The sequence below is a fragment of the Panthera pardus genome, unplaced genomic scaffold (genome assembly GCF_024362965.1).
Source record: "Panthera pardus isolate Hobbes unplaced genomic scaffold, ASM2436296v1 HiC_scaffold_8, whole genome shotgun sequence".
In the NCBI taxonomy this organism is placed as follows: Eukaryota; Metazoa; Chordata; class Mammalia; order Carnivora; family Felidae; genus Panthera; species Panthera pardus.
The window spans coordinates 91,554,560-91,581,934 of record NW_026527013.1 but is presented as its reverse complement, the minus strand read 5'-3'; the positions used below and the strand labels follow the sequence as shown (position 1 = coordinate 91,581,934).

General features: G+C 38.7%; 1 protein-coding gene across 22 annotated transcripts in view; it reads right to left on the bottom strand.

The window, feature by feature from the left end:
• The window catches only part of ADAM22 (ADAM metallopeptidase domain 22), a 232,640-nt gene that overhangs the window by 166,498 nt on the left and 38,767 nt on the right, over nt 1–27,375 (bottom strand). For all 22 annotated transcript variants that reach the window (XR_008420609.1, XM_019443219.2, XM_019443214.2 and 19 more), the window contains exon 3: nt 25,456–25,532. Coding sequence is in view for 21 of the 22 variants with exons in the window: in XM_019443219.2 (XP_019298764.2) it covers nt 25,456–25,532 (77 nt within the window). In the remaining variant the exon portion in view is untranslated. The remainder of the gene's footprint in view (nt 1–25,455; nt 25,533–27,375) is intronic.

Here is a 27,375-nt window from a genome sequence, read left to right as displayed (position 1 = left end):
AAAACAGAGACCAAAACAGCGAGGAGGAATTTAAAGAGAATCAGTAGGGAAGCTGTTTACTTTTCAAAAGAGAATATTTTATATAGAAAGAATAACAAGCTGGAAATCTAAACTTAACAACACCAAATGTTATGAAATGTTCCAATATTGGAAAAGGGTATTATTATTTCTAGCACTCGATAATGACTGTTAAATTGGTAAACGGTGTCATTTTGAGAGACGGCAATTTATAGCAAATAATTTTTAATAAAGAATTCGCCTAAGAATAAAATACTCAAGAGACTCTACTCTTAAGATTTAACCAATTAAAATCGATCCTAAAATAGTGGTAATTTTCAATCCTATATAACTGATAGCCTAAATGCAAATTAATTTTGGTAAAAAGTCAAGCATCATAAATTGCCCCTGTAAGAAGTTTCAAAATGTTTTAAATATTTCAGAAAGCACTTGTAAATCTATAATTACGGATTGCAACTATTTTAACAGGGTGAGACAGAGGCTAGTGTTTAAATCCCAGATCTGCTTCCAAATAGATGCTTCTTTGATGAATGGAGAAAGCTGACTTTGAAGTCAGAACCAAGTTCAAATTCCAGTTTCACAGTGACTAGCCATGTGACCTTGAGTAAATTAAATTACACACATGGGGTGCCTGGGTGGCACAGTCAGTTAAGCGTCCGACTTCAGCCAGGTCACGATCTCGCGGTCCGTGAGTTCGAGCCCCGCGTCAGGCACTGGGCTGATGGCTCGGAGCCTGGAGCCTGTTTCCGATTCTGTGTCTCCCTCTCTCTGCCCCTCCCCCGTTCATGCTCTGTCTCTCTCTGTCCCAAAAATAAATAAAAAACGTTGAAAAAATTTAAAAAAAATAAAAAAATAAAAAAATAAATTACACACATACACACACGTGTGTGTGTTGTATAGTTATCTAAAGTTAACAGTATAGTATTTGATAAATGTTCTTTTCTTTCATCCTTTCTCTTACCTGTAATATTGATGCCTCCTTCTGAAACTTTAAAATAATGGTTTTATCTTGAAAATCCCTTTCAAAGATTATTTATTTATTTTGAAAGAAAGAGACAGAGCATGAGCAGGGGAGGGGCAGAGAGACAGGGAGAGAGAATCCCAAGGAGGCTCCATGCCATCAGCACAGAGCCTGACGCAGGGCTCAAACCCACAAACCGTGAGATCATGACTGGAGCTAAAATCAAGAGTCAGACACTTAACTGATATCATGAGCCACCTAGGCACCCCTTGAAAATCCCTTTTAGTTCTGTAAGTATGAATCTGAAAAACATACTCATTTTCCTGTTCTCAAGTACTGTTACATATGTAACATTCCACAATACTTTAAAATATATTATCAATATAAATGCTTTTTAAAAATATCCTTCACCAGTATTTTTTTTATTATAAGTCCACAATCTTTTCAATAACCCTGAGGCTAGCTGTGTTTGGAGTTGAGAATTTTTTTTAATTTTAGAAAGGTAACAATGTGCATATATTGTGTAATGCTCCCAGCAGGATCAAGGACAGCAAGCTCTAATGAAACATTTTGATATTTCTGCACCAAATGATATTCATACCATAAGTAGGATAAAGACTATTATATAGTTTAATGCACTGGGCAGGCACAATTCTCACAATGTCCCCCAAAATTCCTATTCTCTGGTTAGCCAATCAAATGCTAATCTAGGTACCACACAAAGAGACTTCACAGATAGAATTAAGGTTACTAATCAGCTGACTTTAAAACAGAGAGATTTTCCTAGATTATCTGGGTGGCCCCAGTGTTATCACAGGAATGCTAAAAAACAGAAGAGGAAGACAGAAGAGTGGATCAGAGAGATATGGTGAAAGAGAATGGCAGCAGGGCAAAGAGGAGGCAGAAAGGGGAGTCCACGCAATTCAACGTCTGGGAGGCAGGTGAATGGCCATTGCTGCTTTTGCAGATGGAGGAAGGGGGCCACTAGCTGAGGAATGTGGGGCAGCCTTTAGAAGAACAATCCATGGCCAACAGCCAGCAAGGAAGTGGGACCTTAGTCCTACAATCTCAAAACACTGAATTTTGCCCATAACCTAAAAATACTTGGAAGTCCAGGCATCCTCAGAGCACTCAGGAAGGAGCACAATCCAGATGACAATTTCACTGAGGTCTGTGAGACGGAGCAGGGGATCCAGGTGGGCCAAGTGGTACCTGCATGTCTGACTCACGGAAACGGGGAGATATTCAATCTGCACTGTACCAATCTGTACCACTAAATTTAGGGTAACTTGTTATGGCACCAATAGAAAAGTAATATATGTATGTTCGAGTGAGGTTTTTAATGCCAAATGAGTTACAGCAAATTTACAAAATCTTTCTGTGATCAAGGTGCGGGGGGTTTCAGAACTGCACACAAGGATTCAGAACTCTATTTCTGTTATTTAAATGTGTTCAGTGAGCTTACCAAGTTAATGGATATTAATAAGGCTTTGGAACTTTCACTAAAACCTTATTATCTATCTTTAAAACAAAAACAGGGGCTCCTACGTAGCTCAGTCGGTTCAGCATCTTACTCTGGATTTGGGCTCAGGTCATGATCCCAGGGTCGTGGGATTGGAGCCCTGGGTGGGGCTTCATGTTCATCATTAATTCTCTCTCTCTCTCTCCCTCTGCCCGCCCCCCCCCCCCAGCTCATACTCTTTCTCTCTCTCAAAAAAAACAAAACAAAACAAAACAAAACAAAAACAGAAACAAAACAACTTCCAATAGTAATCCCATCTCTTAACTCCCTTTTATGTTAAAGGTTTCAAAGTTAGCCAGTCCCTCCATGACAGATGACATCATAGCAACTCTTTAAAAGAAAAGTGCCTCTGTCAGTTTATAACAGTTAAACATTTACTGAGCACCTCTACATGCTCATCACTGTTCTGGGGGCTTCATATACATTAACCCATGTAATCTGCCAACCACTCAAGAGAAAAGTACTGTTACCATCCCTGTTTTACAGATGGAGAAACCCAGGCACTGAGCAGTTAACTGACTTGCCCAAGATCACATCGCTAGTAACTAGCATAGTTTTAAACCCAGGCAGTCTGGCTACGAAGTCTGCTACTAACCACTTGACCATATTGCCTCTCTGTTGGTACAGGTACCATTTAATCAAACACCCACAATGGGCACCAAGGAGTACCTGCTACTCCAGAATTTATAGGCTAAATCTTTCTTAATACAAACTTGTACATTGATCCCTCAAGTCCTTCAGGAAACACAGTACGTTATTAGTCAGACAACCAGCTCAATCTTCTACCCAGGGTTTCCTGTTGTGCTACCTTTTCTCTCCTACTATATTGTGAAATTTATTTATTTATTTATCTATCTATCTATATATCTTATTTGGGGTGATTTTTTTTTTACTGTTTATTCATTTGTGTGTGTGTGTGAGAGAGAGAGAGAGAGAGAGAGAGAGAGACAGAGACAGAGACAGAGACAGAGAGAGAGAGCATGCAGGAGCAGGGGAGGGAGAAGAGAGAGAAGGGGACAGAGGATCTGCAGCAGACTCCGCACTGACAGCACAGAGCCCGGTGCAGGGCTTGAACTCACAAACCGTGAGACCATGACCTGAACTGAAGTCACATACTTAACAGACTGAACCACCCAAGTGCCCCTATATTGTCAACTTCCAGAATGTCATGCCTACTACCAGATCTAAAATCCCAAATAACCTGGCGTCACAGCCACGTCCCTCTTATTGCAAAACAAACTCATGGTGACTCACTGAGTGGCCAAATTGCCATTGTCCAGCTCAATATAATACATCAGATCAAAGGAAGCTACACAGAGCCCGGGGGAATCTTCTTCAACCCAATTTGTAATAGCCAAGGTATAGTTAAAAAAAAAAAAAAAAAGACAACAACAACAAAACTGTTCATAGTTTTCAGCAAAACTTATCCAGAAGACATTACCTTTATTATAATATGAGTGAAAAGAGTTTTTAATTACTGAGAACTTCAATAAAAAGTTCATCTTGGAATATACGTAAGAAGCTAAGTGGCATATAAGTACAGGGTTGGGCTGGTGTCTGGACTATATCAAGATTATGAGAAAAAAATTAATGGCATGAGGTGAATGTCAGAGGGAAAAAACACTACAACAGTGGCTCTCAAACTTGAACATACATCAAAAATCACCCAGAGGGCTTATTAAAACAGTTTCTTGGGTCCCACCCATCAGAAGTTCTGATTCAGTAGGTCTGCGTGAGGTCCCTGAACGTTCCTTTCTAACAAGTTCCCAGATGATGTGGATGCTATTGGTCCAGGGATCACACTGCAAAACCACTGAACTAGTTGGTCTATGGTGAACCCCAGGTACTGGCAGTTTTTCAAACTCTCCAGATAATTGTAATATGCACCCATAGTTGAGATCACCGAGGAAAGCTGAGGAAAGCTGTTAACAAGAAAGACAGTAATGTAGAAACTGATCTTGAATAGCTAGGATAATCTTGGAGGGAAGATGTTCTTGGGGGAGTGGGTTTGCAGGCTAGTTTATGGCCTTTGAGAAGAGCCCTTTTGGACATCAAAATGTCCAGCTCTTCTGGACATTGCTCAGTAGCAATCAACGGCACACATGAGGGAAAACCCTAACCCTCTCCATCAAGGCACTGTAATTCCCAAGATAATTTTTGCAGAGGAAGGAATAAATCCACATCTGTTATTTCTCTAAAATCTTCTGGTATTCATATCCATAACCATGTGTTACTGGTTAACTAAAAGGCCTTTAAAAAAACACTGCCAAAGGGCTGTTTCAAAGCCACTTTACTACTTAGGCTTTAGAGACTATCTATGCACATGATAATTTTTATTTGAAGAAGTTTGTGTAATTATGCACTTTAAATGCAAAGTACACAGCAAAGTGATAACTGGGGTTTTCTGTAATGTCTATTAAGCTTTGTTTTCTACTAGAATCTGGACCAAGCCTTAGAAGAGGAAACAGAATGGGATCAGAGCCAGAAAAAAATATTTTTTTAAGAAGAGATATGAATTAGATCCACATCAATATTAGATCTAGAGAGGCAAAAAGTAATGGGGCAAAAAGATTACTCAAGTGACAACGGATACCTGATCTCCACAAAGTCTGGCTGAAGAATGACAATCAACCATTGTCACTATGGAATTCACTTTAATTAATAAAATACTACTCAAATAATTTTTGTGAAAAGAGGAGGAGTTTTTCTTACTATTTTATTGTATATCAGGAAACTGAGAATCTTTCATTGTTAAAATGATTTTTGTTCTTCCTCTAAATGATTAATTGTGTGAGTATTCGGAATCTCTCAGTCAAGTCTGGTGTATATTTGGGTTCATGGGCCCTAATTATCCTTTGACTAGGGCTAATTCTGTGTATATCATGCTTTTTGTGCAGTAACATTTAAGAGATTTCACTGTTCCCTGTCTTCCTAGCTGGCCTGAAATACCAACATTTAGTCAATCCATTGAGTTACTCCTAAGGGGCAGGAACACCTCTAAAAAGTCACATATATAGACAAAGAAGGGGACTAGAAAGAGCCAACACACAAGCATGGACTAATTCATCAGTGAACAGGTGATTAACAGGACCAAGTTAGTTAAGTGACCACCCAACAGGGGCAGGACAGATTGCACATGATGGGTAAGATGGTGGAAGGGGCAAAGCAATGCTGAAAACGCCTGAGGCATACTGACTTCCCTACACAGGGAAGCTATTGGCTCAGGTGGGGTCCAGAGCCTGGCAGCTGGAAGGCTAATAATGCCTAAGACTATTCTTGGGCAACCAGACATTCAATACTTCTAATCTGATTATTCAGCTACTTAGGGCAAAAGTTACTAAAATGAGAAAAAATTAAAGCAATTTATTACAGGGTCTCAGTGGATATGGATAATAAGATATATATAGGATTATCAAAACCAGTGAATAAAATCCAGTAAGAATTCCTAGGTTTTACTGTCTCATGACACATTACTTTTTGGTAATGGGAGCTTCTCTTGGCTCAAGTAGAAAGGGTGTGCATTTAGAAGACCAGAAGGTTCTGATTTCAGCAAGTCTGTGGAATGAACTCAGCAGCAGTATTACGATATAGCACTGCAATCTATTCTTTGAAGGTCACCTTCAATAAGTAAGTTCTTTCTTTGGCAGACCTTCTTAGCTATCTCTCTAATATCTACCCCACATGGCACTAGCTAACAGAATCCAGAATGGGTCAGATATCCTACCTTCTCCCATGAGACAGGGGGAAGATGAACTCACCCTACTTCCAGAATGATCCTGATTAGTATTAACAAATCACAGAGATACCTTCACCTTTGCCAAAGACTAGGTTAGCAGAAGATTTGACCCAGTTCTGGCCAACAAGACTTTGAAAATTTCAGTTTAAAGGTTTCATGATTTGCTACAATGAAAAGGAGGAGAGGTGGTCTTTTTGGCTCTTCTGGACATGAGAATGGCAAGCTTCAAAGCTAGAGTCACAGAGGCTGGAGCTGCCCAGCTTCTGGATTTATAGTTATGTGAGATTATCTTCTATTATGTAAGACTCTTTGACTTTCACTTTTAGCCCAAAGCATCCTAACTAATTTATTACCAAAATGTGCTATAAGAAAACAATTTCATAGTACCATAAGAAAATCACCACCTATGGTAGAGTTAAAAAGTAATACTACCTATGTGAGTCAGGAATTATTTTGAAAATCAAAACCACTAATAAAAGAAAACTTATTAAGTAACTCAAAACAGGTTTTTACCAGGTTTTTGTTTTCATGATTAATCAAATTTCCATACTACCATCAAAGTTTTCTTTCACACTACTGACTTTAAGACTTAAGTCATGTAAAAACTTTGACAGTCCTCCACTACCAATCACATAAAGTCCACATTCCTTGGTCTAGCAATGCAAGACCTCACCTAGTTAAGCCCCAGCCTAATGAAGCAACTTGGCCTCCTAGCCTTCTTTGGCTCTCTGAACTTGATACAACTCTGCCCAGAGCACTTCCACATCACCATATCATTGTTCTGTCCCTTTTCTCTGTTTTACAAAATCCTTGCCCTCGTAAAATATTACATGGTTTAAAATTCAGGAAGAAAAATATTTTCTCTGTGACGTGTTCCCAGAACACTGGCAAAACTGTTCATTCTCTCCCTGGATTATACAACTAGAAACAGCTTTGATCATCTTGCATTGTACATCACTGTATAGGTCTTGTTTCCTCCACACGGACAAAAATACCTTGAACAACAAGATCATTTCTCTGATCTCAGTTAAATCGGATTAGGGCGTACAGATCTCAATCAAATCTTTTGGTTGGAAGAGAAAAAGACATTAAGAATTTTACTTTGGGTAGGGAAACAAATATAGTTCTCTTTTAATTGACGGTTTCAACTCCATTGTTTCTTCAAATTCCTATTACCTCAACCCCCACATACGGTTAACTACCATGATATTCTGAAAACAGCCATATCTGAGATCCTATATTTTGCTTAATTTAATTGTTATGTGTAAGGTAATCCTCCCCCAAAACAAGTAATTAAAATACTTTTGTCACTGATTCATGCATTGGTTCAACATTTGATTAAAAATAAGAGTAAGTGATAGCTGTCAGTCTTGGGTTTTAATGAGATGATAATGCAATACAACTGAAATATTACTAAGATGATAGGGGCGCCTGGGTGGCTCAGTAGGTTGAGTGTCTGACTTCGGCTCACGTCATGATCTCACAGCTCATGAGTTCAAGCCCCACATCGGGCTCTGTGCTGACAGCTCAGAGCCTGGAGCCCGCTTTGGATTCTGTGTCTCCCTCTCTCTCTGCCCCTCCCCCGCTCATGCCCTTGCTCTCTCGCTCTCTCTGTCAAAAATAAATAAGCATTAAAAAAATCTTTTTAAAGATGATAATGACATAAAATTGAAATAGCAAAATAACAAGTATCTGTTCATAAACTAGTCACCATACAAAAACAGAAATCTGTTATAAAGTTAAAAGTGAACCTGGTTGTTCCATATGAAAGAAAGCCTTCTTGTTGTCCCAGAAAGCAGAGAAGCCCTTAAATATTAATGGGGTCATTAACATGTCAAAGGGACACAGGAACCAAAATGAAAGGGCTCCCACGAGCCAACTTTGGGACAATTTGAACATCATAAAGAGTTATAACTAATTGAATGTAAACATTGCATAAATAAAAATCCACAAGTCCATCCTACATTCCAATTTTTTTAAAAAGAGAGAGAGAGAGATGTACCTTTGTGTTTAGGGATGCATAAGTAGGTGATAAAACTATAAAGAAAATCACTGAAATGATTATCAGAAAAGTCAGGGTGGTTGTTTCTAGTGTTAGGGAAGGAGAGAGCATGCTACGGATTTGGAGAACACTGGTAACATTCCATACCTGGGTAGTGGTTAAACTGATATTCTCTTTATATTTTATACTTATTCATATGTATTATTTGGACTATTCTATATATATGTATATACATTTCAACATTTTTTTATATTATTTCTTTTTTGAGAAACAGAGACACAGTGTGAGCGGGGAAAGGCAGAGAGAGAGGAAGACACAGAAACTGAAGCAGGTTCCAGGCTCCGAGCTGTCAGCACAGAGCCCGATGCGGGGCTCGAACCCACGAACCACAAGATCATGACAGAAATCAGACACTGAGCCACTCAGGCACCCTCTACATTTCAATATTTTAAAAACACTTAAAATAAATAAAAGTTTTAATCAGTCACAGTGTAAAAACATAAAACTAGCCAACAAGGGTTGGTGTCTGCACAAAATTTTTCAATAAATATTTCCAGAAAACGGTATCCTTTAAAAAAAAAAAAAAAAGTAGTCTTCACACCCAGCATAGAGCCCAATGTGAGGCTTGAATTCATGACCCTGAGATCAAGACTTGAGCTGAGGTCAAGAATCAGATGCTTAATCAACTGGGCCACCCAGGCTCCCCAAATTTAAATTATTTTTTTCAACTTTCCTTTCTTTCGTTTTTTCCCCCCTAAACTAATCATTTGGCAAAAACAAGTCAGGATTAAAAATTATTTAAGAACACTGGACATTAGGGGCACCTGGGTGGCTTAGTCGGTTAAGCGTCTAACTTTGGCTCAGTCATTATCTCATGGTTCATGGGTCTGAGTCCCGTGTCAGGTTCTGTGCTGACAGCTTGGAACTTGCTTTGGATTCTGTGTCTCCCTCTCTCTCTGCCCCTCCCCCACTCGCGCTCTGTCTCAAAAATATACATTAAAAATTTTTTAAAATTAAAAAATAATAAAAGAAACACTGGGTGTTATATGAAGTGTTGAATCACCGTACTGTACACCTAAAACATATTACACTGTGTGTCAACTAACTGGAATTTAAATAAAAATTTAGGGGTACCTGGCTGGTTCAGTTGGTAGAAAGTGCAACCCTTGATCTCTGGGTTGTAAGTTCGAGTTCCACATTGGGTGGAGAGGTTACTTAAAAATTTTTAAACATATGGCATCTGTCTTTCTCTGTATGACTTATTTCACTTAGCATAACACTCTCCAGGGAGAGAGCCAAAGCATAAGAGACTCTTAAAAACAGAACAAACTGAGGGTTGATGGGAGGTGGGAGGGAGGGGAGGGTGGGTGATGGGTATTGAGGAGGGCACCTTTTGGGATGAGCACTGGGTGTTGTATGGAAACCAATTTGACAATAAATCTCATATTTAAAAAAATTTTTTTAATAAATACATAAAAACTTTTAAAAACTTGTGAGAGGGGGCTTGTCTCAATCAGTAGAGCATGCAGCTCTGGACCTCAGGGTTGTGAATTCAAGTCCCATGTGGAGCACAGAGCTTACTTAAAGTAAAAATTAAGTAAGAAATAAATAAATAAATAAATAAATAAATAAATAAATAAATAAATAAATAATATTGTGAGGCATATCACATGATTCCCTGTTTATGTTGCATCAAATAAAGTAGGGTTATAAAATACAAAACTGAATAGAATAATTGTTTTAAATTATTCCTATTGAATAACCTCAGCTCTAGAGTTTGTTGAAATACCTACTTCACATATAAGTAAGTCAAATATGGAAAAGATATATCTGTATATGTGTGACTAATTATAAAACACAATGATGATTTAAATAAAGTTCAACCTTAGGTGTTTTTATATATGCACTGAAAAAAAAATGAGTTATCTAAGCTTTCCATCTGTTTCTATTTAATAAACATGCAAACTTCCCATAATTGTTTTCTTTCAAAAGATGTTTTGATTAAACAGCCCATTCATAAATGAAAGCCTAATAGTATGTCGTAAGTTCACTGAAATATCCTACATCATATACTTAACCTTAAAGTATAAGGTTAAAGTATAACCTTAAAGTATAAGTATAAAGTATAAGTATAAAGTATAACCTTAAAGTATAAGTTTAAGTTTGGTTAAACTTAAAATCCCATGCGGAAATGCATCTGTTTAAGGTGTAAAGCTTGACTGTTTGTAACTTTTGACTCTGGAAATAAAGCATAAGCTAACAGCAAGATTAATCATTCATTTGCTAATTATTCTTCCCTTGGGAAAAGAGAAAGCAAATAAAATAAATGGATTTATTTTAGGGAAAAATCTTTTTTTTTTTCTCTTTTGCACTATGGTCTCTCTTTTTTTTTTTTTAAGTTTGTTTATTTATGTAGTTTGAGAGAGAGAGAACATCAGCAGGGGAGGCGCAAAGAAAGAGAATTCCAAGCAGGCTCCACACTGTCAGCATAGAGCCCAACGCAGGGCTTGAACCCATGAATCATGAGATAATGACATGAGCCAAAACCGAGAGCTGGAAGCTTAACCGACTGAGCCACCCAAGCACCCAACTATAGTCTCTTTTATTTTTCTTTAAATTTTTTTTAATGTCTTTATTTAATTTTGAGAGACAGCAAGAGACAGAGCAGGAGCAGGGTAGGGGCAGAGAAAGGAGACACAGAATCTGAAACAGGCTCCAGGCTCTGAGCCTTTAGCACAGAGCCTGATGCAGGGCTCAAACTCACGAAACCATGAGATCATGAACTGAGCTGAAGTTGGACGCTTAACTGACTGAGCCACCCAGGCGCCCTTATAGTCTCTCTTTTAAAAGAATATACAGGGAGGGGCGCCTGGGTGTCTCAGTCAGTTAAGCGTCCAACTTTGTTCAGGACATGATCTCTCAGTTCACGAGTCAGAGCCCGCACTGGGCTTTGTGCTAACAGCTGGGGGCCTGAAGCCTGCTTCAGATTCTGTGTCTCCCTCTCTGTCTCTGACCCTCTCCTGCTTGTCCTCTCTCTCTCAAAAATAAATAAACATTTAAAAAAAAAAAGAGGGGCACCTGGGTGGCTCAGTCGGTTAAGTGTCCAACTTCAGCTCAGGTCATGATCTTGTGGATTGTGAGTACTAGCCACCCACCCCCCACCCCCATCCCCATCGATGGGCTTTGTGCTGACAGCTCAGAGACTGGAGCCTGCTTCAGATTCTGGGTCTCCCTCTCTCTCTGCCCCTCTCCCACTCACACTCTATCTCTCTCTCTGAAAAATAAACATTAAAAAATATATTTTTTAAAGAATATACAGGGAAAGCAAAAATCTCTAGACTAAGACTAAGAAGAAGTTATCTATAACTCTTATTTTATCATGTCTACTGGAGAGGGATATGTATGCCTGAATTGAAGAGGTCCATCTGCTGTTTTAACCATTGCTAAAAAGGGCTATTGATCCTCTGAGAAGCAGAGGAGGAGAAAAGAGCAAGGCAGCACAAAGAATAACCTCCAGAAAGACCGCAAATGTCTTATGCTTCTATTGGCCTTACCTCTCCAACACGTCTGAGTAGGATAAAACTGAAGTTACTATGAGTTCAGTTACCACAAGGTTTTCTTAAAATAAAATATGTAGAGATTACTTGAGTTTAAATATTCAATTCATATGTAAATGCCCTGCCATAAACATTAATCTAATGCATATCCTACCATAAGAGAAGTCTTCTAATTTTCTTCCCTGCAAGAGCAAGGGATACACCCCGAAATATGGGAATACACTTACGCAAAAGGTCCTGCACAGGGTTATTCCAGCATAGTCCTTACAGAGGAGCATTCCGGTTGTAGGAGGGCTAACAACACTGACTCCATCTTTGGCCCTCCATCTTGTTCATGCCCATGCAGTGACCAATCTCAGGACTATGTGTTCTAGGCCCTGTGGAAGTTAATGTATGCCCTGACTAGAATGTGGGGAGGCTTGTTCTGATCTTCCCTAGAGAGGAGCACATAACAGGCCACTTCAGGCAACTAGTAGAGATCTTCTGGGGCACAGAAGGTGCCACTTCAGGCAACTAGCAAAGACAACTGGCATACAAAAGACCCTACTTGAGATAATTAGTTACATCTTCTGGCACACAGGACGGCACCACTTTAGATAACCACTCAACAGCCCACCGCCATGCCCCTTGTTCTATAAAAGCTGGGGATTAAGGTCCAGACTAAAGGAGAATTGCAGAGAAGAGCTGCGTAGAGCCTGGATCATCTGTCCACCCAATCCCCCCTTATCAGTAAGCTACCCTGAATAAAACTCTGTCTAACCATTACAGAGCGACTTCCTTCATTCTTTTGATCTCATAATGCCTTCTCAGTATCAGAGGATACGGTACTGACCCTCTTCTACCTCCTTTTTTTTTTAATGTTCATTTGTTTATTTTGAGAGAAAGAGAGAGATGTGTGGGGGAGGAGCAGAGAGAAGTAGAAAGAGAATCCCAAGCAGGCTCCATGCTGTCAGTGCAGAGCCTGACGCAGGGCTCAATCCCATGAACCTTGAGATCATGACCTGAGCAGTTCCCACGAACTGTGAAATCACGATCTCAGCCGAAATCTAGAGTTGGATGCTCAGCTGACTGAGCCACCCAGGCTCCCTACCTCCTCCACCTTCTAACACCAGGGCCTTTCTCTCAAATCCCCCAGTTTTATAACAGGCACCCATGTATAATTCCTCCCAGCTACTGTTCATACAATTGCAACCGGCCACCATGCTGCAACAATATTTATGACCCCTCCCTCCCTATCATCACACCATGTTTCCATTCCTTGCTGCCTCTGCATTTTTACCCCATGATTCTGGGACCATTTCCTTGAAGGAAGCTGAAGCTGATCTTTATCCTCTCCCACTTTCAGCAAAAGCCTTAAGCCTCTGTAAAATGTTTAATGACCAGGCCATTCATATTTCTTTGTTTCTTAGTATAGCATGCCTAGCACTATCACTTCTAGGTATTAGAAGTCAAAACTCTTTGGTTTTAGACAAATTAAAGAATCACCAAAGAATAATATGGCCACACTCCCTGACAACGGTTATAGCTAACACTCATGCGACAAGCATGTAAAGTACAACCTTCCACATCAGATCTCATTGGCTGAGAACCTATGCCAAGAGCTGAAGCATGAGAAAATATACATATATTCACAATGAGTGATAACAAGTTGATATATATTTTTAATAGAATGAGAAATGTATTTCAGAGACAAAGAGCAACAAGCCAGCTCTATGTAGATGGCATCACCTGGGGTAAAATATGTACCTTATACCTCACCCTAAAACACAGTCTTTTTTTTTAATGCTTATTTATTTTTGAGAGAGAAACAGAGCACAAGCAGGGGAGGAGCAGAGAGAGAGGGGGAGACACAGAATCTGAAGCAAGCAAGCAAGTTCCAGGCTCTGATCTGTCAGCACGGAGCCCAATGCGGGGCTTGGACCCACAAACTGTGAGATCATGACCTGAGCCTGAAGTCGGGACACTTAACTGACTGAGCCACCCAGGTGCCTCAAACACAGTCTTTACATAAAACAAATGTTGCCATTAAAGAACAAGTGTCCAGTCACTCAAATTTAGTCTTTCATCTTGCAAAGATTTTGTTCACCTAATATCTTAACAGCCATATCATAAACTTAAATTTATATTAAATATGTCTAGGGAATCCAATTTATTGCACCAGCAAAATTCCCCTTAGTTGGACTATCTACCATATCACTGCTAAATAATTTAACAGAGTTGTATAATTTGGCAACGAGGATAAAAATAGCAGTGAACTCTTATAATTTAATCTTTGATGTGTCTCCTAATCACTGTAAAAACTCCAAAGAGTTTCTTTGCCATTATGCAAAAACATTTATTGCAAGTTTCATTACTGCACATCAAAAATATTTACTATATCCAGCAAATTACATAAATCTATAACACAGAAATATACAGTAATCATTTTAACTATAAAAATAGTATTTATGTGGTATTTTCCTTGAAACACCAAGGGGCATAAATAGTCTCAGTTATACTAAATAATTATGTAACTATTCTATTTACAATTTAAATAATATACTCATAAATGTGCTGAAATCTCGAGACTCCCTGATTAAAAAGAGAGGGGATAGTGCCAAAAACATCTCAAGGTCATATTAAACAATCAGATGAAAGACAAAGGAGTCTGCACTAAGGCTGTACTTTTTTTTTTAAGTTGGTTTATTTACTTCAAGAAAGAGAGCGCGCTCGAGAGAGAGAGAGAGAGAGAGAGAGAGAGGGAAAGCATACACAAACAGGGCAGAGAAAGAGAGAGGGTGAGAGAGGATCCCAACCAGGCTCAGTGCTGTCAGCACAGAGCCCGACGCAGGGCCAGATCTCACTAAGTGAACTGTGAGATCATGACTGAGCGAAGATCAAGAATGGGATGCTTAACCAGCTGAGCCACCCAAGTGGCACCCTTTCCTTTTTAAAAGAAGTTTATTGAATATACTGCAAGGGAGCAGCAGGCAGGACAGCAAAGGAGAGGCTATCTGCCAAGGCTGTACTTTTAAAAACAAACCAGAAAGAGAAAGCTTAAACAGACCAGTAATAGGAAGCTGACTCTCCTCTGCTCAGCTCTGACCCATCCTTATAAAAGGACTGACTTGAGCCTTGCACAGCTTTCTCCCTACCCATGAGTTTGGCCTTCCGAACCCTATAAAAGGCTCCAGCCCCTAGGGTCCTGTTTGCCTCTAGAACTCCTTCCAGATGCCCCCTTCAAAACAATTTTCCCGGTCTCAGCTTTAGTACTGGATGACTTTTCGGCTCTTGGCCAGGCACATCCAATGCCCCCTACCTCACCCACCATTCTCCTTTGCTATGGGTTTTGCAGTCAAGATCTGCCCAGCTAATAATCAAGGCCATTCTAGGCTAAGCCCAGGACACTTTCTGCCTAGTGTTAGCAGTCAGAATTTAAAATGACCATCTTTCAACTTAGAACAAAAGAGCAGAAATGAAATACATTTCAGCTGTGGTATAAAAAATATCAGGTCTATATAAAATTCCTATATAAAGTGCTAATGGTAGAATCTTATCCCTTAAAAAGTGTCAGAAGTTCAATATATATTTCAAATGTAGAGTTTTATTATGAATCAAAGAGCATAAAATCATAACCATGAGAAGCATGGAGCTCCTTCCAGACTTGCAATGGACGTGGAATTGAGAACCTGAAAGCTTAGCAACTATTTATACCTGACACCACTCTTCCTGTAAAATAGAACTTACAGAAAAACAGCTGTTACTGTACCATTAAAAAACCAAAAGTCCACTTTGGAAAACAGTTTAGCATTTCTCAAAACAATTAAACATAAAACTAAATGAAAACTTAGATCCACACAAAGATTTCCATGTGAATGTTCATAGCAACATTATTCATAATTGCCAAAAACTGCAAACAACGTACATACCCGTCATCAGGTGAATGGATAGACGTAATCTATCTATATCATATATCTATAAATGAAATAATATTCAGCAATAAAAAGGAATGAACTGTGAAGACATGCTACATCAGGGATGGACTTCAAAATCATGTCAAATAAAAGAAGCTAGACAGAAGAATGCATATTGTGTGATTCCATTTATATGAAATGCCCAGAAAAGGTAAATTTATAAAGACATAAAAAGGAGGTTAGTAGTTGCCTGCGGCTGGAGACAGGAACGGGGATTAAGTTTCAATAAAAATGAGGTATCTTAGTGGAGAATTGAAAAGTGTTCTAGAGCCACCTTTGGTGGCTCAGTTGGTTAAATGTCAGATTCAGCTCAGGTTGTGATCTCACAGTTCGTGTGTTTGAGCCCTGTGGGTTGGACTCTGTGCTGACTGCACAGTGCCTGCTAGGGATTCTCTCTGTGCCCACCCCTCTCTCAAAAATGAATAAATAAACTTAAAAAAAAAAAAGAAAAGTGTTTTAAAACTGACTTATGTTGATAGTTGCACCACCCAGTAAAGTTAAATTAAAAAAAAAAAAAAATCATTGAATTGTACACATGAAAGGGATGAATTTTATGACGTGTAAAAACGCCTCAATAAAATTGTTTTTAAAAATTGCAGGGCGCCTGGGTGGCTCAGTCAGTTAAGTGACTGACCTCAGCTCAGGTAATGATCTTGCAGTTCAACAGTTCAAGCCCCGTGTCAGGCTCTGTGCGGACAACTCAGAGCCTCAAGCCTGCTTCGGACTCTGTATCTCCCTCTCTCTCTGCACCTCCCCCACTCACACTCTGTCTCTCTCTCTCTCTCAAAAATAAATAAACATTAAAAAATAAATAAATATAAATAAATAAATAAATAAATAAATAATAATCACATTGCTTAATTTATGTGGTAAATATGTTCCTAAAAGTTTGTATATTTGAGTTTATATCTGATAAGCATAAACGAAAGCATGGAAAATGACGATATAACAACAGATATAGAAGAAATTTTAGAAGTTATTTCCTAAAAAGCATACACAAAAATATACTGACAAAACTTATGTAGACAATTCTTCAGGAAAATACAACTTCCCAAAGTTGGTTTAAAAACAAGTAGATAAATATATCAATATCCATCAGAAATTACCGTTTATTGGGGCACCTGGGTGGTTCAGTGGGTTAAGCATCAGGTCATGATCTCACAGTTCCTGAGTTTGAGCCTTGCATTGGGCTCTCTCCTGTCAGCGCAGAGCCCACTTAGGATTTGCGGACTCCCCCCCCCCCCCCCCACTTACGTGCGTGCACGAGCACTCTCTCTCTCAAAAATAAACATTAAAAAAAAATAAATGACTATTTATCAAGGACTTATCTCTTTAAAAGATTACTGGACTAGTCAAAATAAAGGTAAGGACTTTTAAACACTAAAGATACGTATGTGACTCTTATAGTCTCCAAGATAGTGTTTCAAGGAATTTTTTGTAAGTAAAAAAATTCATTTTATACAGTTTTTTAATTCTGATACAATCTCATTCATTATTGCTGATGTAAAAATTCTAATAATATAACAGCATATATCTATTTTAGTAGTTAGTAATAGGGTATCTAAAGAGACTGGATCTTAAAATTCTAAATTAGAAACTGTCTTAAAATCAGTTGTAACTTTCTAAAATAAAAACTAGAATTTGCAGTTGGGCAACTCTCCCTTTTGGGGGGAGCAGATTCCCCCAGGAAATCCTTGGGGTTCTGTGAACTCTTCAGAGAGCCTGAACCAACAGAGAAAAGCAATTACACTCTCCTCAGGGTGTTAATTGCAGTGTTTGCCCCATGTTTGTGTTTGTCTTCCTGCCCCCTTCCTGAAAACTGTCTATCCTTGTCTAAGCACTGGATCAGGGAAAATTAGGAACCAGATCGAATGCAGGAGGGCTGTACAATCCTAATCTATTCCTCACCTCATGCAGGAGTAAAGACTGTGACAAAGACATGTACTTGGTGTTCTAGGCTACAGTCATCACACATGGAATATTATTTAGAGTTGAATAAGTCATACTTTGGGAAAGATACTGAAGCCATGGTAGTCAAGTCAGATCATCACTCTGAGATTAGGGGTCCAATTTCACTTTCTGAGAGTAGATGTCCCCAGTGCTTTTCACACTGAAACAGAACGTATGGTGCCTTGGACCAGAGAAAAAAAGAACTTGCCCTTTTCTCTGCCTATCTCTAAGTAGAGGCTATAGCTGTGCCCTCCTACTATGGTGGCAACGACTCCACAAGAAGGCCTGTGGGTGGGTTTGGGCCCGTGGGTACTTGGAGTGACCACTCCTGGCAGATGTCAGCAGTCTTCACTGGTGGAGGGCAGCTGTGCCCAGCAGGGCAGCTGTCATGAGAGTCACTGCAGGAGATCTATCAGAGGCAGGAATGGAGGGGCAAGGTAAAAGACAACAACAAATCTCCTAAATGGTTGAGGAACACACTTGGAGACAGAGGTAACTTATAGCAGAAAAGCCCGTAAGGGCTTATGCCATAGTAATTTAGATAAAAACAGGAGGTATAATTCCATTCTGTAGTCATAACTAGAAAGGCCAGCAACATATGGGCTACAACGATGAATTATGCAACATGATAAAGTTGTCAAATAAGAATATCAATATGTTCACTCAAATTGACTAGAAAGGGGTTCAATAAAATCTAATACTCATTCCCTTAAAAAAACTTATTATACAAGATATAGGATATTGCTTTAACATAATAAAGACTAGCTCTCAAAAATCAACAATCAACATTCTACTTAACAGTGAATACAAGACATATTCCCAGTCCCCAAAGAACCAAAACATGGGGCGCCTGGGTGGCTCAGTCAGTTAAACATCCGACTTTGGCTAAGGTCATGATCTCACAGTTCGTGAGTTCAAGCCCCGTGCCGGGCTCTGTGCAGACAACTCAAAGCCTCAAGCCTGCTTCGGACTCTGTGTCTCCCTCTCTCTCTGCCCTTCCCCTGCTTGTGCTCGCTCTCTCTCTCTCTGTAAAAAATAAACAAACATTAAAAAAAAAAAAAAGAACCAAGACAAAAATGCTATTATCACCAAATAATAGAGTTCAGGAACTGCTAGAGAAAGCATTAAGATGGGCAACAGTAATATGAAGTAACACTTTGGAAAGAAAAAACTTTTTTTTTTTTTTTAACGTTTATTTATTTTTGAGACAGAGAGAGACAGAGCATGAATGGGGGAGGGTCAGAGAGAGAGGGAGACACAGAATCTGAAACAGGCTCCAGGCTCTAAGCTGTCAGCACAGAGCCCGATGCGGGGCTCGAACTCACGGACTGCTAGATCGTGACCTGAGCCGAAGTCGGCCGCTCAACCGACTGAGCCACCCAGGCGCCCCAAGAAAAAACTTTTATAATTCTCCAGTAATGTTATTGTCAAACTAGAAAATCCAAGAGAAACAAATAAAAAGCACTAGCAACATTAAAGAAATTAATAAGGTATGCAAATCAGTGACTTTCCTAAATATCATTAATAACTAAATTACAAAACATGGAAAGATATCCACAGTAGCAACAAAGACCACAATTCCTATGAAAAGGTTCTACATGAAATGTGCAGAACCTGTAAAAACCAAAGTACTAAATTTTACTGAGAGACAAAATAGATGCTTAAATAAAAAAAAAAAAAAACAAAAAACAAAGAAACAAAACAAAAAAACACAATGGTATTGGATGGAAAGAATAAGTACCTATAAAAACATGTACTTTTCCCAAATTAAAATAGAGATCTAGTAACAATTCAATTAAAATTCCAAAAGGAGATTGACAAAGTTAGTATAAATTTCCATATTAGAAAAGGCAAAATATCTAAGAAAGTTTACAAAAGAAAACTAATGAGAGATTTTTCTATGCTAGATATTAAAACATTTATAAAGCTACAACAAATAGTATGAGGATACCAGGCCAAAAAATTAATGAATAGATCTTCAGAAGAGATTGGTTTGGGAAGACATTAAAATATACAATAACTAAATATGATTAATAAAGGATCATAAGTTAGTGGAGAAAGGAGTCAATAATGCAAGATCATGGTGTGGGGAAAACCAGGAGTCTCTGTTTGCCTGTCATCCAAAGTCTTTTCTGTGTCTATGAGACCCTATATAATCTGGGTCCTGCTATCTTGCCAACCTCATTAATTTTTAAGTTTTTTTTTTACTTATTTTGAAAGAGAGATAGAAAGCAAAAGGGGGAGGGGGCAGAGAGAGAGGGAGACAGAATCCCAAGCAGGCTCCGTGCTGTCAGCAGAGAGCCCGATGTGGGGCTTGAACTAGCTGAACTAGCCGCAACCAAGAGTCAGACGCTTATCAGACTAAGCCACCTAGGCACCCCAAGCACCCATCACTTATTTTTATTCACAATGTACATAAAGCATAGTTAAGGAAATGAGACTTCCAGACCTAACTTCCAATTGGATTCATACCCTGTTTTTTGTCCATTGGGATTTCTACTTTCCCTGCAAATTCAAGAGTGCTAGCAGAAAACAATCAAGAGGTGATTGACTGGCAAATGATTAGAAGGTGACTAATTGGCTAAATGAGAGAAGACAAAACTGGACTTGCCCATTTGAACAGAATTTGGATGTTCCTTGTCTGACCTTGTTCCTGCTTCTCCCCCTCCCCCTACCCCCATCTCTACACCACCTCCCACTTGGCATGGGCAACCCCATCTGCTGACAGCTCCCCACCTCCCTCCTGTCACATAGGGAAAAATGCCACTGATAAAAGGATCTTCAGTTATAGAAAATATTTTTGTTGTTATCAGAATTTTAAAAATGAGAGAATATGTAAAATATAGTCAAAACTTAGGAACAGGATCATCTGAAATCTGTGAACTGTACCACAGAATCCCCTTCCAAAAACAGGCTATAAAAGATAGGTTCTCTTCCTAATTATATGTTTCACATCATAAAACAACTAACCATATCCATGTGGAGTATTTGCTTCTTTGTGGGGTGTGTAGGGATGGGTATGTGGGTGTGTATGGGTGCAGGTGTGGGTGTGCCTACACGTGTGATTTGTGTTGTCAGGACACCTGTTGTAAAAGGATCAAGGAATATGGAAAAGAAATTTTTTCAAAATTTGTGCAAGGCTTTGGGCAGTTTAATCATTCACTTTTTGAAGAACAGGAGAGAGACTTATAGGAAAAGACCTGGCTTGAATGAATTGCTCCAATAACACATATGTAATATATATTATGTACTATTTTATATAGTGTGTGTGTGTGTATACACACACACACACACATATGTATATACAGTATTACATATGTGGTATAAAATATCTTCATCGAGTCTTCTTCTTTCCCAGAAATGTTTCACCAGTCACTGATCTCTGGAAAGGTCCAATGTGGCCTCAGGACCAGTTTGACCAGGCTAGACCATAGGTTTGGGCTTTTTTTTTTTTAATTTTTTTTTCAACGTTTTTTATTTATTTTTGGGACAGAGAGAGACAGAGCATGAACGGGGGAGGGGCAGAGAGAGAGGGAGACACAGAATCGGAAACAGGCTCCAGACTCTGAGCCATCAGCCCAGAGCCTGACGCGGGGCTCGAACTCACGGACCGCGAGATCGTGACCTGGCTGAAGTCGGACGCTCAACCGACTGCGCCATCCAGGTGCCCCATGGGCTTTTTTTTTTAATTGATCTGTCCTAAAGAGTGAAATTTCACAACTGTGTGACCCCATGAAAGAACTAAAAATCGCTCGACAAAACAGGAACTGGCTGTGCTTTTCATTTTTAGCCATATTCTATATTCCTTATCTGTCTTTTGTAGAAATTACAACTTAAAGGTTGAACTCTTGCATAATTTTGTTATAGATAATTCTGTTTACTGAACAGTCAGAAGGAATATTATGTAATGATACTTTTCCTTCCACTCCAATCTAAAAATATGTATTATTGGATCTAATCTGCAACTGGAATCCAGCTACACAGAGACTTATTTAATTTGCCTCCAGTTTAAAACAAATAAACAAAAAACTCCACCGGTCCCACAACCCTAGAATTGCCTCATAAGAAAAATAATTTTTGAAGAGCATATTCAATTTTTCACCTTCCTGCTCCTTAATCAACACAACCACAAGGCAATATATAAACTGAAACCATGAATTAAAAACATTCTTCATAAAAATAAGAAAAAAAAAAAACTTTGTATCAAATCATCCTGGCTCTTATAGCATAAAGAAATCAGCTTTGTGCAACCCATATGTAATATAGATCCCAGAACAAAAAAAAAAAAAAAAAAAAAAAAGGACTTCACATATTCCTCAGCCCAGGAACCTCCATTTATGTTATTATCTTATACTTTGTATTTCTTGCAATTTTAAATTTCCATTGCAATAAGAGGAAAAATGCCCAATGGAGATTCTTGCCAGTATCTCCAAAGAAATTCTGCTTTACCCTTAGTATTCCAAAGTATTCATGCTCTGATAAGTATGGCCATGTGTGTTTCGCCTTTAGGAACAGAATGTTTTGGGGCTGAGATTTCTCCAAAGGAAGTGAGGTAGTTTAGGGCAGAATGGACAGGAAAAAATATCATTTCTTTGAGAACTGATAATCAAGGCTTTACAACTGTCAGGAACCAGAAACTGAGGCTGGGCTATCCACAGGAATAGTGATTTAAAGGAGGAATGTGAGGGAATTTCCACGTCTATGTCACTCCCTCAACTTATGCTATTAAATTATTCTTATGTTAAAAAAAGTTAAATAGGGGCGCCTGGGTGTTTCAGTTGGTTGGGTGTCCAACTTTGGCTCAGGTCATGATCTCACAGCTCGTGAGTTCGAGCCCCACATTGGGCTCTGTGCTGACAGCTCGGAGCCTGTAGCCTGCGCCAGATTCTGTGTCTCCCTCTCTCTCTCTCTCTCTACCCGCTCATGCTCTCTCTCTGTCTCAAAAATAAATGAACATTTAAAAAAATTTTTTAATAAAATAAATTTAATAAAATTTAAAAATAAAGGAGGGATAGGAAAGAGTCATTGAAACAGAAACGTAGGAATCTGACTTTCCAAATCACACCTATATACAGATGCTCAGCTTTTGGGAGCTAGTCCCAAACACTTAATCTCTGGATCTTTTTTGCTGTTTGCCTTCTCCCCAGTTGATAGCCTCCATCCTTTATCTGGTCTTCCCTGTGTCCTGCAAATTCCAGGGAATTCCAATGTCTGGCTTCTAAGTCTATATAGCTTCCCAGCCTGGAATTTAGTACCCATTCTGTGCTAAGGAAACACCAAGGAAGGAAAGAAAATTCCTGCCCTCAAGGTGCTTACACTCTAGTGAGAGGAAAAAGACAATAAACAAAGTAAGTAATTAAAATACAGAATATTAATTCACCATATGACAATGCTGGTGCAAAATGATGTGCAAAAATGATGATATCATGTGATTCAACCTATATACTAAATGGTGATGAATATTATGTTTTAAAAAATGAAGCAGGGGAGCAGTGCTTGAGTGGCTCAGTCAGTTAAGCATCCAACTTCAGGTCATGATTTCATGGTTCATGGGTTCAAGCCTCGTGTCAGACTCTGTACTGACAGCTTAGAGCCTGGAACCTGCTTCAAATTCTGTGTCTCCCTCTCTCTCTGCTCCTCCTCTACTCGTTCTCTCTCTCTCTCTCTCTCTCTCTCAAAAATAAACATTAAAATAAAATAAAACAAAATTAAATGAAATTAAAATAAAAATGAAGCAGGGGAGAAGAACAGGTAGTAGGCTCGATAAAAGAGTGAGAGCAGAGAGGGTTACAATTTAAAATTGGGCAGGGGTGCCTGGGTGGTTCAGTTGGTTGAGCGTCCGGCTTCGGCTCAGGTCATGATCTCATGGTTTGTGAGTTCGAGCCCCGTGTCAGGCTCTGTGCTGACAGCTCAGAGCCTGGAGCCTGCTTCGGATTCTGGGTCTCCCTCTCTCTCTCTGCCCCTCCCCCATTCGTGCGTACGTGTGTGTGCGCGTGCGCTCTCTCTCTCTCTCTCTCTCCAAAGTAAATAGCCCCTCCCCCACTCGTGCTCTGTCTCTCTCTCTCTCAAAAGTAAATAAACATTAAAAAAAATTTTTTTTAAATAAAATGGGGCAATCCATTTCCAAGTGGTACACTTATATGACACTGTTTTTGCTACTTTATCATTATTCTTTTAAGGAGCATGCATTCCTTTATACTGAGTTTTTAAAAACTTTAGAATATGAAAGTTGCCGAAAAAACGCAGTAAGTAACTTAAAAATGTATATTTTAGGTCATTTACATCAAGCAGGAATATAAGATACAAATCATATTAACAGAGTCTTATGCTCCATGAAACTAGGTTAAATACCTGGTATAAAGTGTGGTAGAAAGGCTTTAATTATATATGTTCTAAGCCACTGATTTTAAAAACAAGCAATAAACTGTATTTTAATGAGCACAGTAGAAATATAGTTTATGCCACATTTTTAAAAATTTATGTTACATTTTTAAAATGTACATGATCAAAGAACAAACAACTCCCATTAATGGATCACCCAAATAGTCAATCTAACACAATGCTTTTCAGATTTGTTTGTGAACTACAAAAATGTGGGGAGAGAGGAGAAAAACTTACAAGAGGTAGCTATGAGACAGCCTAATTAAAAAATAAACTAGGGGCTCCTGGGTGGCTCAGTCAGTTAAGCATCTGACTCTTGGTTTAGGCTTAGATCATGATCTCCCAGTGTCGTGGGATAGAGCCCAGAGTTTGGGGTCTGAGCTAACAGTGTGGAGCCTACTTAGGATTATCTCTCTCCCTCTCTCCCTCTGCCTCTCCCCTGCTTGTTCTCTCTCTCTCTCTCTCTCTCTCTCTAAAAAAAAAAAAAAACAAAAAAAACAAAAAACAAAAAAAAACACCTAATACACGGCTTAAACATTAATATAACACAAATGATATTATCAAAATTTATGACGTTGCAATAAATTCCATAAAAACCAGGATCCTAGTAAGACTAATTATTAAGTTAATCCATTGGACATGGCCTGGAATCTAAAAGGAAGACATGAATTCTCCTCCTGAATACTGACTGATCTAGCTCAAGAATCTAACAGTTATACATAGTGCCCATTCCCCAAAAGAAATCTAAACCAGCAATGCTCAACAGAACCGTTTGCCGTGATGGAAATGTTCTGCCTTGTCCAATAAGGTAACCACTAGGCATGGATAGCTATTGAACACTTCAAATGTGGCTAATAAAACTGAAAAACAGAATTTCCAAAATTATATCATATTTACAGAATAATAGCAGTACCCTACATCTCACAGAAACGGACTCCCAAATCAAAGCATCTAATGCCATTATTAGGAGTCGCACATCATGCAGCCAGTCCTTTGAATCACTGAGCAAAAAAAGTAACTCTTTTCTGCTGTTCTTAAAGAAGATGTGTTAAAATCCTAAATATTATTTTCACAATTTACTGCCATTCATAGGAACTTAGGTCACATATACTCTTATGCAAAATATTAGAGTAAGTCCTGCCCTCCACTTTACCTTCTCAAATCTGTTACAGCTGTTCAATTTTAAATGAATATCCATTTCCTGTCATTTGTCAGACTTTATAACTTATAGTCAATAGAAAAGTTTTAAATGTAGTATTTAACTGATATGGGAAGATGAAGTAAAATACAGTAAGAAAACAAAACTTTACAAAAGTTATAAAAGTGGTTTGAATGTATATCTGACAAAAGTGAGAACAGCTCAACAAAGACTTACTGGTTTAGCACGACATCGAGAATAAAGGATGTTCCAAAGGCATCAACCTGGAAGCTTGCCTGGTCAACATGAGTCAACTGCAATATCAAAAAGATAAAAGGTATTTATTATTTAGCCACGGCAATTGGACAATAAGCATTTCTTATGATGATTCAAAAAGGTTTATAACATCATAAATTAGAAAGCCAATTCAACGCGGACATGAAATGAAAAAAACATAAAATCTGCACCTTCTTAGAAGCCAAACATTCACCAGTCTGAAGTAAAATACCACCTAACCTTAGAGGGCAAGCGCCCTACCTTTCTGGTTTATCTCAAGTGGCTAACCATTTCATTTCCAAGAAGACTGCACTTCATTCATTTTATTCTGTATTAAATGACTGGCTCCTCTAAAATTAAACTTTGTATGTTAAAAAAGAGACATGGGGGGTGCGTGGGTGACTCAGTCGGTTAAGTGTGACTTCAGCTGAGGTCATGATCTGGCAGGTTCATTCTAGCCCCACATTGCTTCAGATTCTGCCTCCCTCCCTCTCTGCACCCATGCGTGCTCTCTCTCTCCCGCTCTTTCTCTTTTTCTGTCAAAAATAAGTAAACATTAAAAAAAAGATAGGAAAAATATGTTCAAGAGTAAAATAATACAGTGAATATGAGCTATTTACAAGGAAGATATCTGAATCTCTTAAAAACCTTCTTCATCCTAAATGAAACACACACTTTAAAAATAATAAGTCAGTTCTAATTTACCAAACATTATTTCAGAGAGGTTTCCACATCTTCCTAAGAGCAAAACTGAACCTCTGCTATCTACTGCAAATACCACCTACGAAAATTTGTTTGGAAAAAAAAAAGTCACTATTTTCTATGCTATTCTAGGAACTCCCAGAGAAAATCACAAGGGACTCTAAACTTAAAAAAAAATGTAATGTTACCAATAACACTAATATTAACATATTCAATAATCATATGCATTAACTGAAGTAATCAAAACTATTCCATTTGATTCCCCAAATATTAACTGTAGCTATAGCTAAGCAGGACTATGAATTATTTTAATTTTTTGTTTATGTCTGTCTGGTATCCAAAATTTCTAAAATAAACACGTATAATTCCAACAGTGAAAATAAAACAAACGCGATTTTATAGATAAGAACCATCTGAGCAATTGTATTTATGTGGTACGTGAGGCAGATGGTGTTACTGTTCTCGGAGAACGAGCACATCTTAAAAAAAGAACTATCCTAGGATTCTGTGGGGCATAAAGGGCACCTCAATCATCCCTGGGATCTTCACACATAGTAAGCTTCTGGTTGTAGGTGAAAGGAGAAAGCTTAATTGATAATAATAAAGCTTTATGGAAAGAAAGGGTAATCCTTCTATTTTCAAGTATTTGAAAGAAGTGGGGGTAGGGCATTCCAGTTAGTCAGTTGCTAACACATTCCAATCCCCATGAAACCCCAAGAAAGAACAACTATTTGAATACCTCTCAGCCTCATTACCTCATTACCATTCATTTTTAACTGCTGGCTCTTCCCAGTTAACACCCAGGCTATCTATCACCAAACTCTGGCTTTTTTTTTTCTTCTTGTAATTCCTGAAGACACACCTTACTCTTCATTTCCATATCTGCCATAGATCATATTCACCCTGATCTAAAATTGACTTTTGGTAAGCCCCAGATTTTCTACTGTATCAAATACAAACTTTCTCCCCCTGGATATCAAGATCCTCCACAGTCTCCTCCCCACCTCCCAGACAATGCCACACAAGTCCCCAAGGACCCACCTGTACTCTATTCATGCGCAATTCTCTCTTCTCTTTAATTCAACAAGCTGTGTGCATTCCCACTTTTTTTGTGGCTTTCATTCATCACTTCTGCAAAGTGCCATGATGAACCAGACCCTTGGATACTGAGTGATCTTC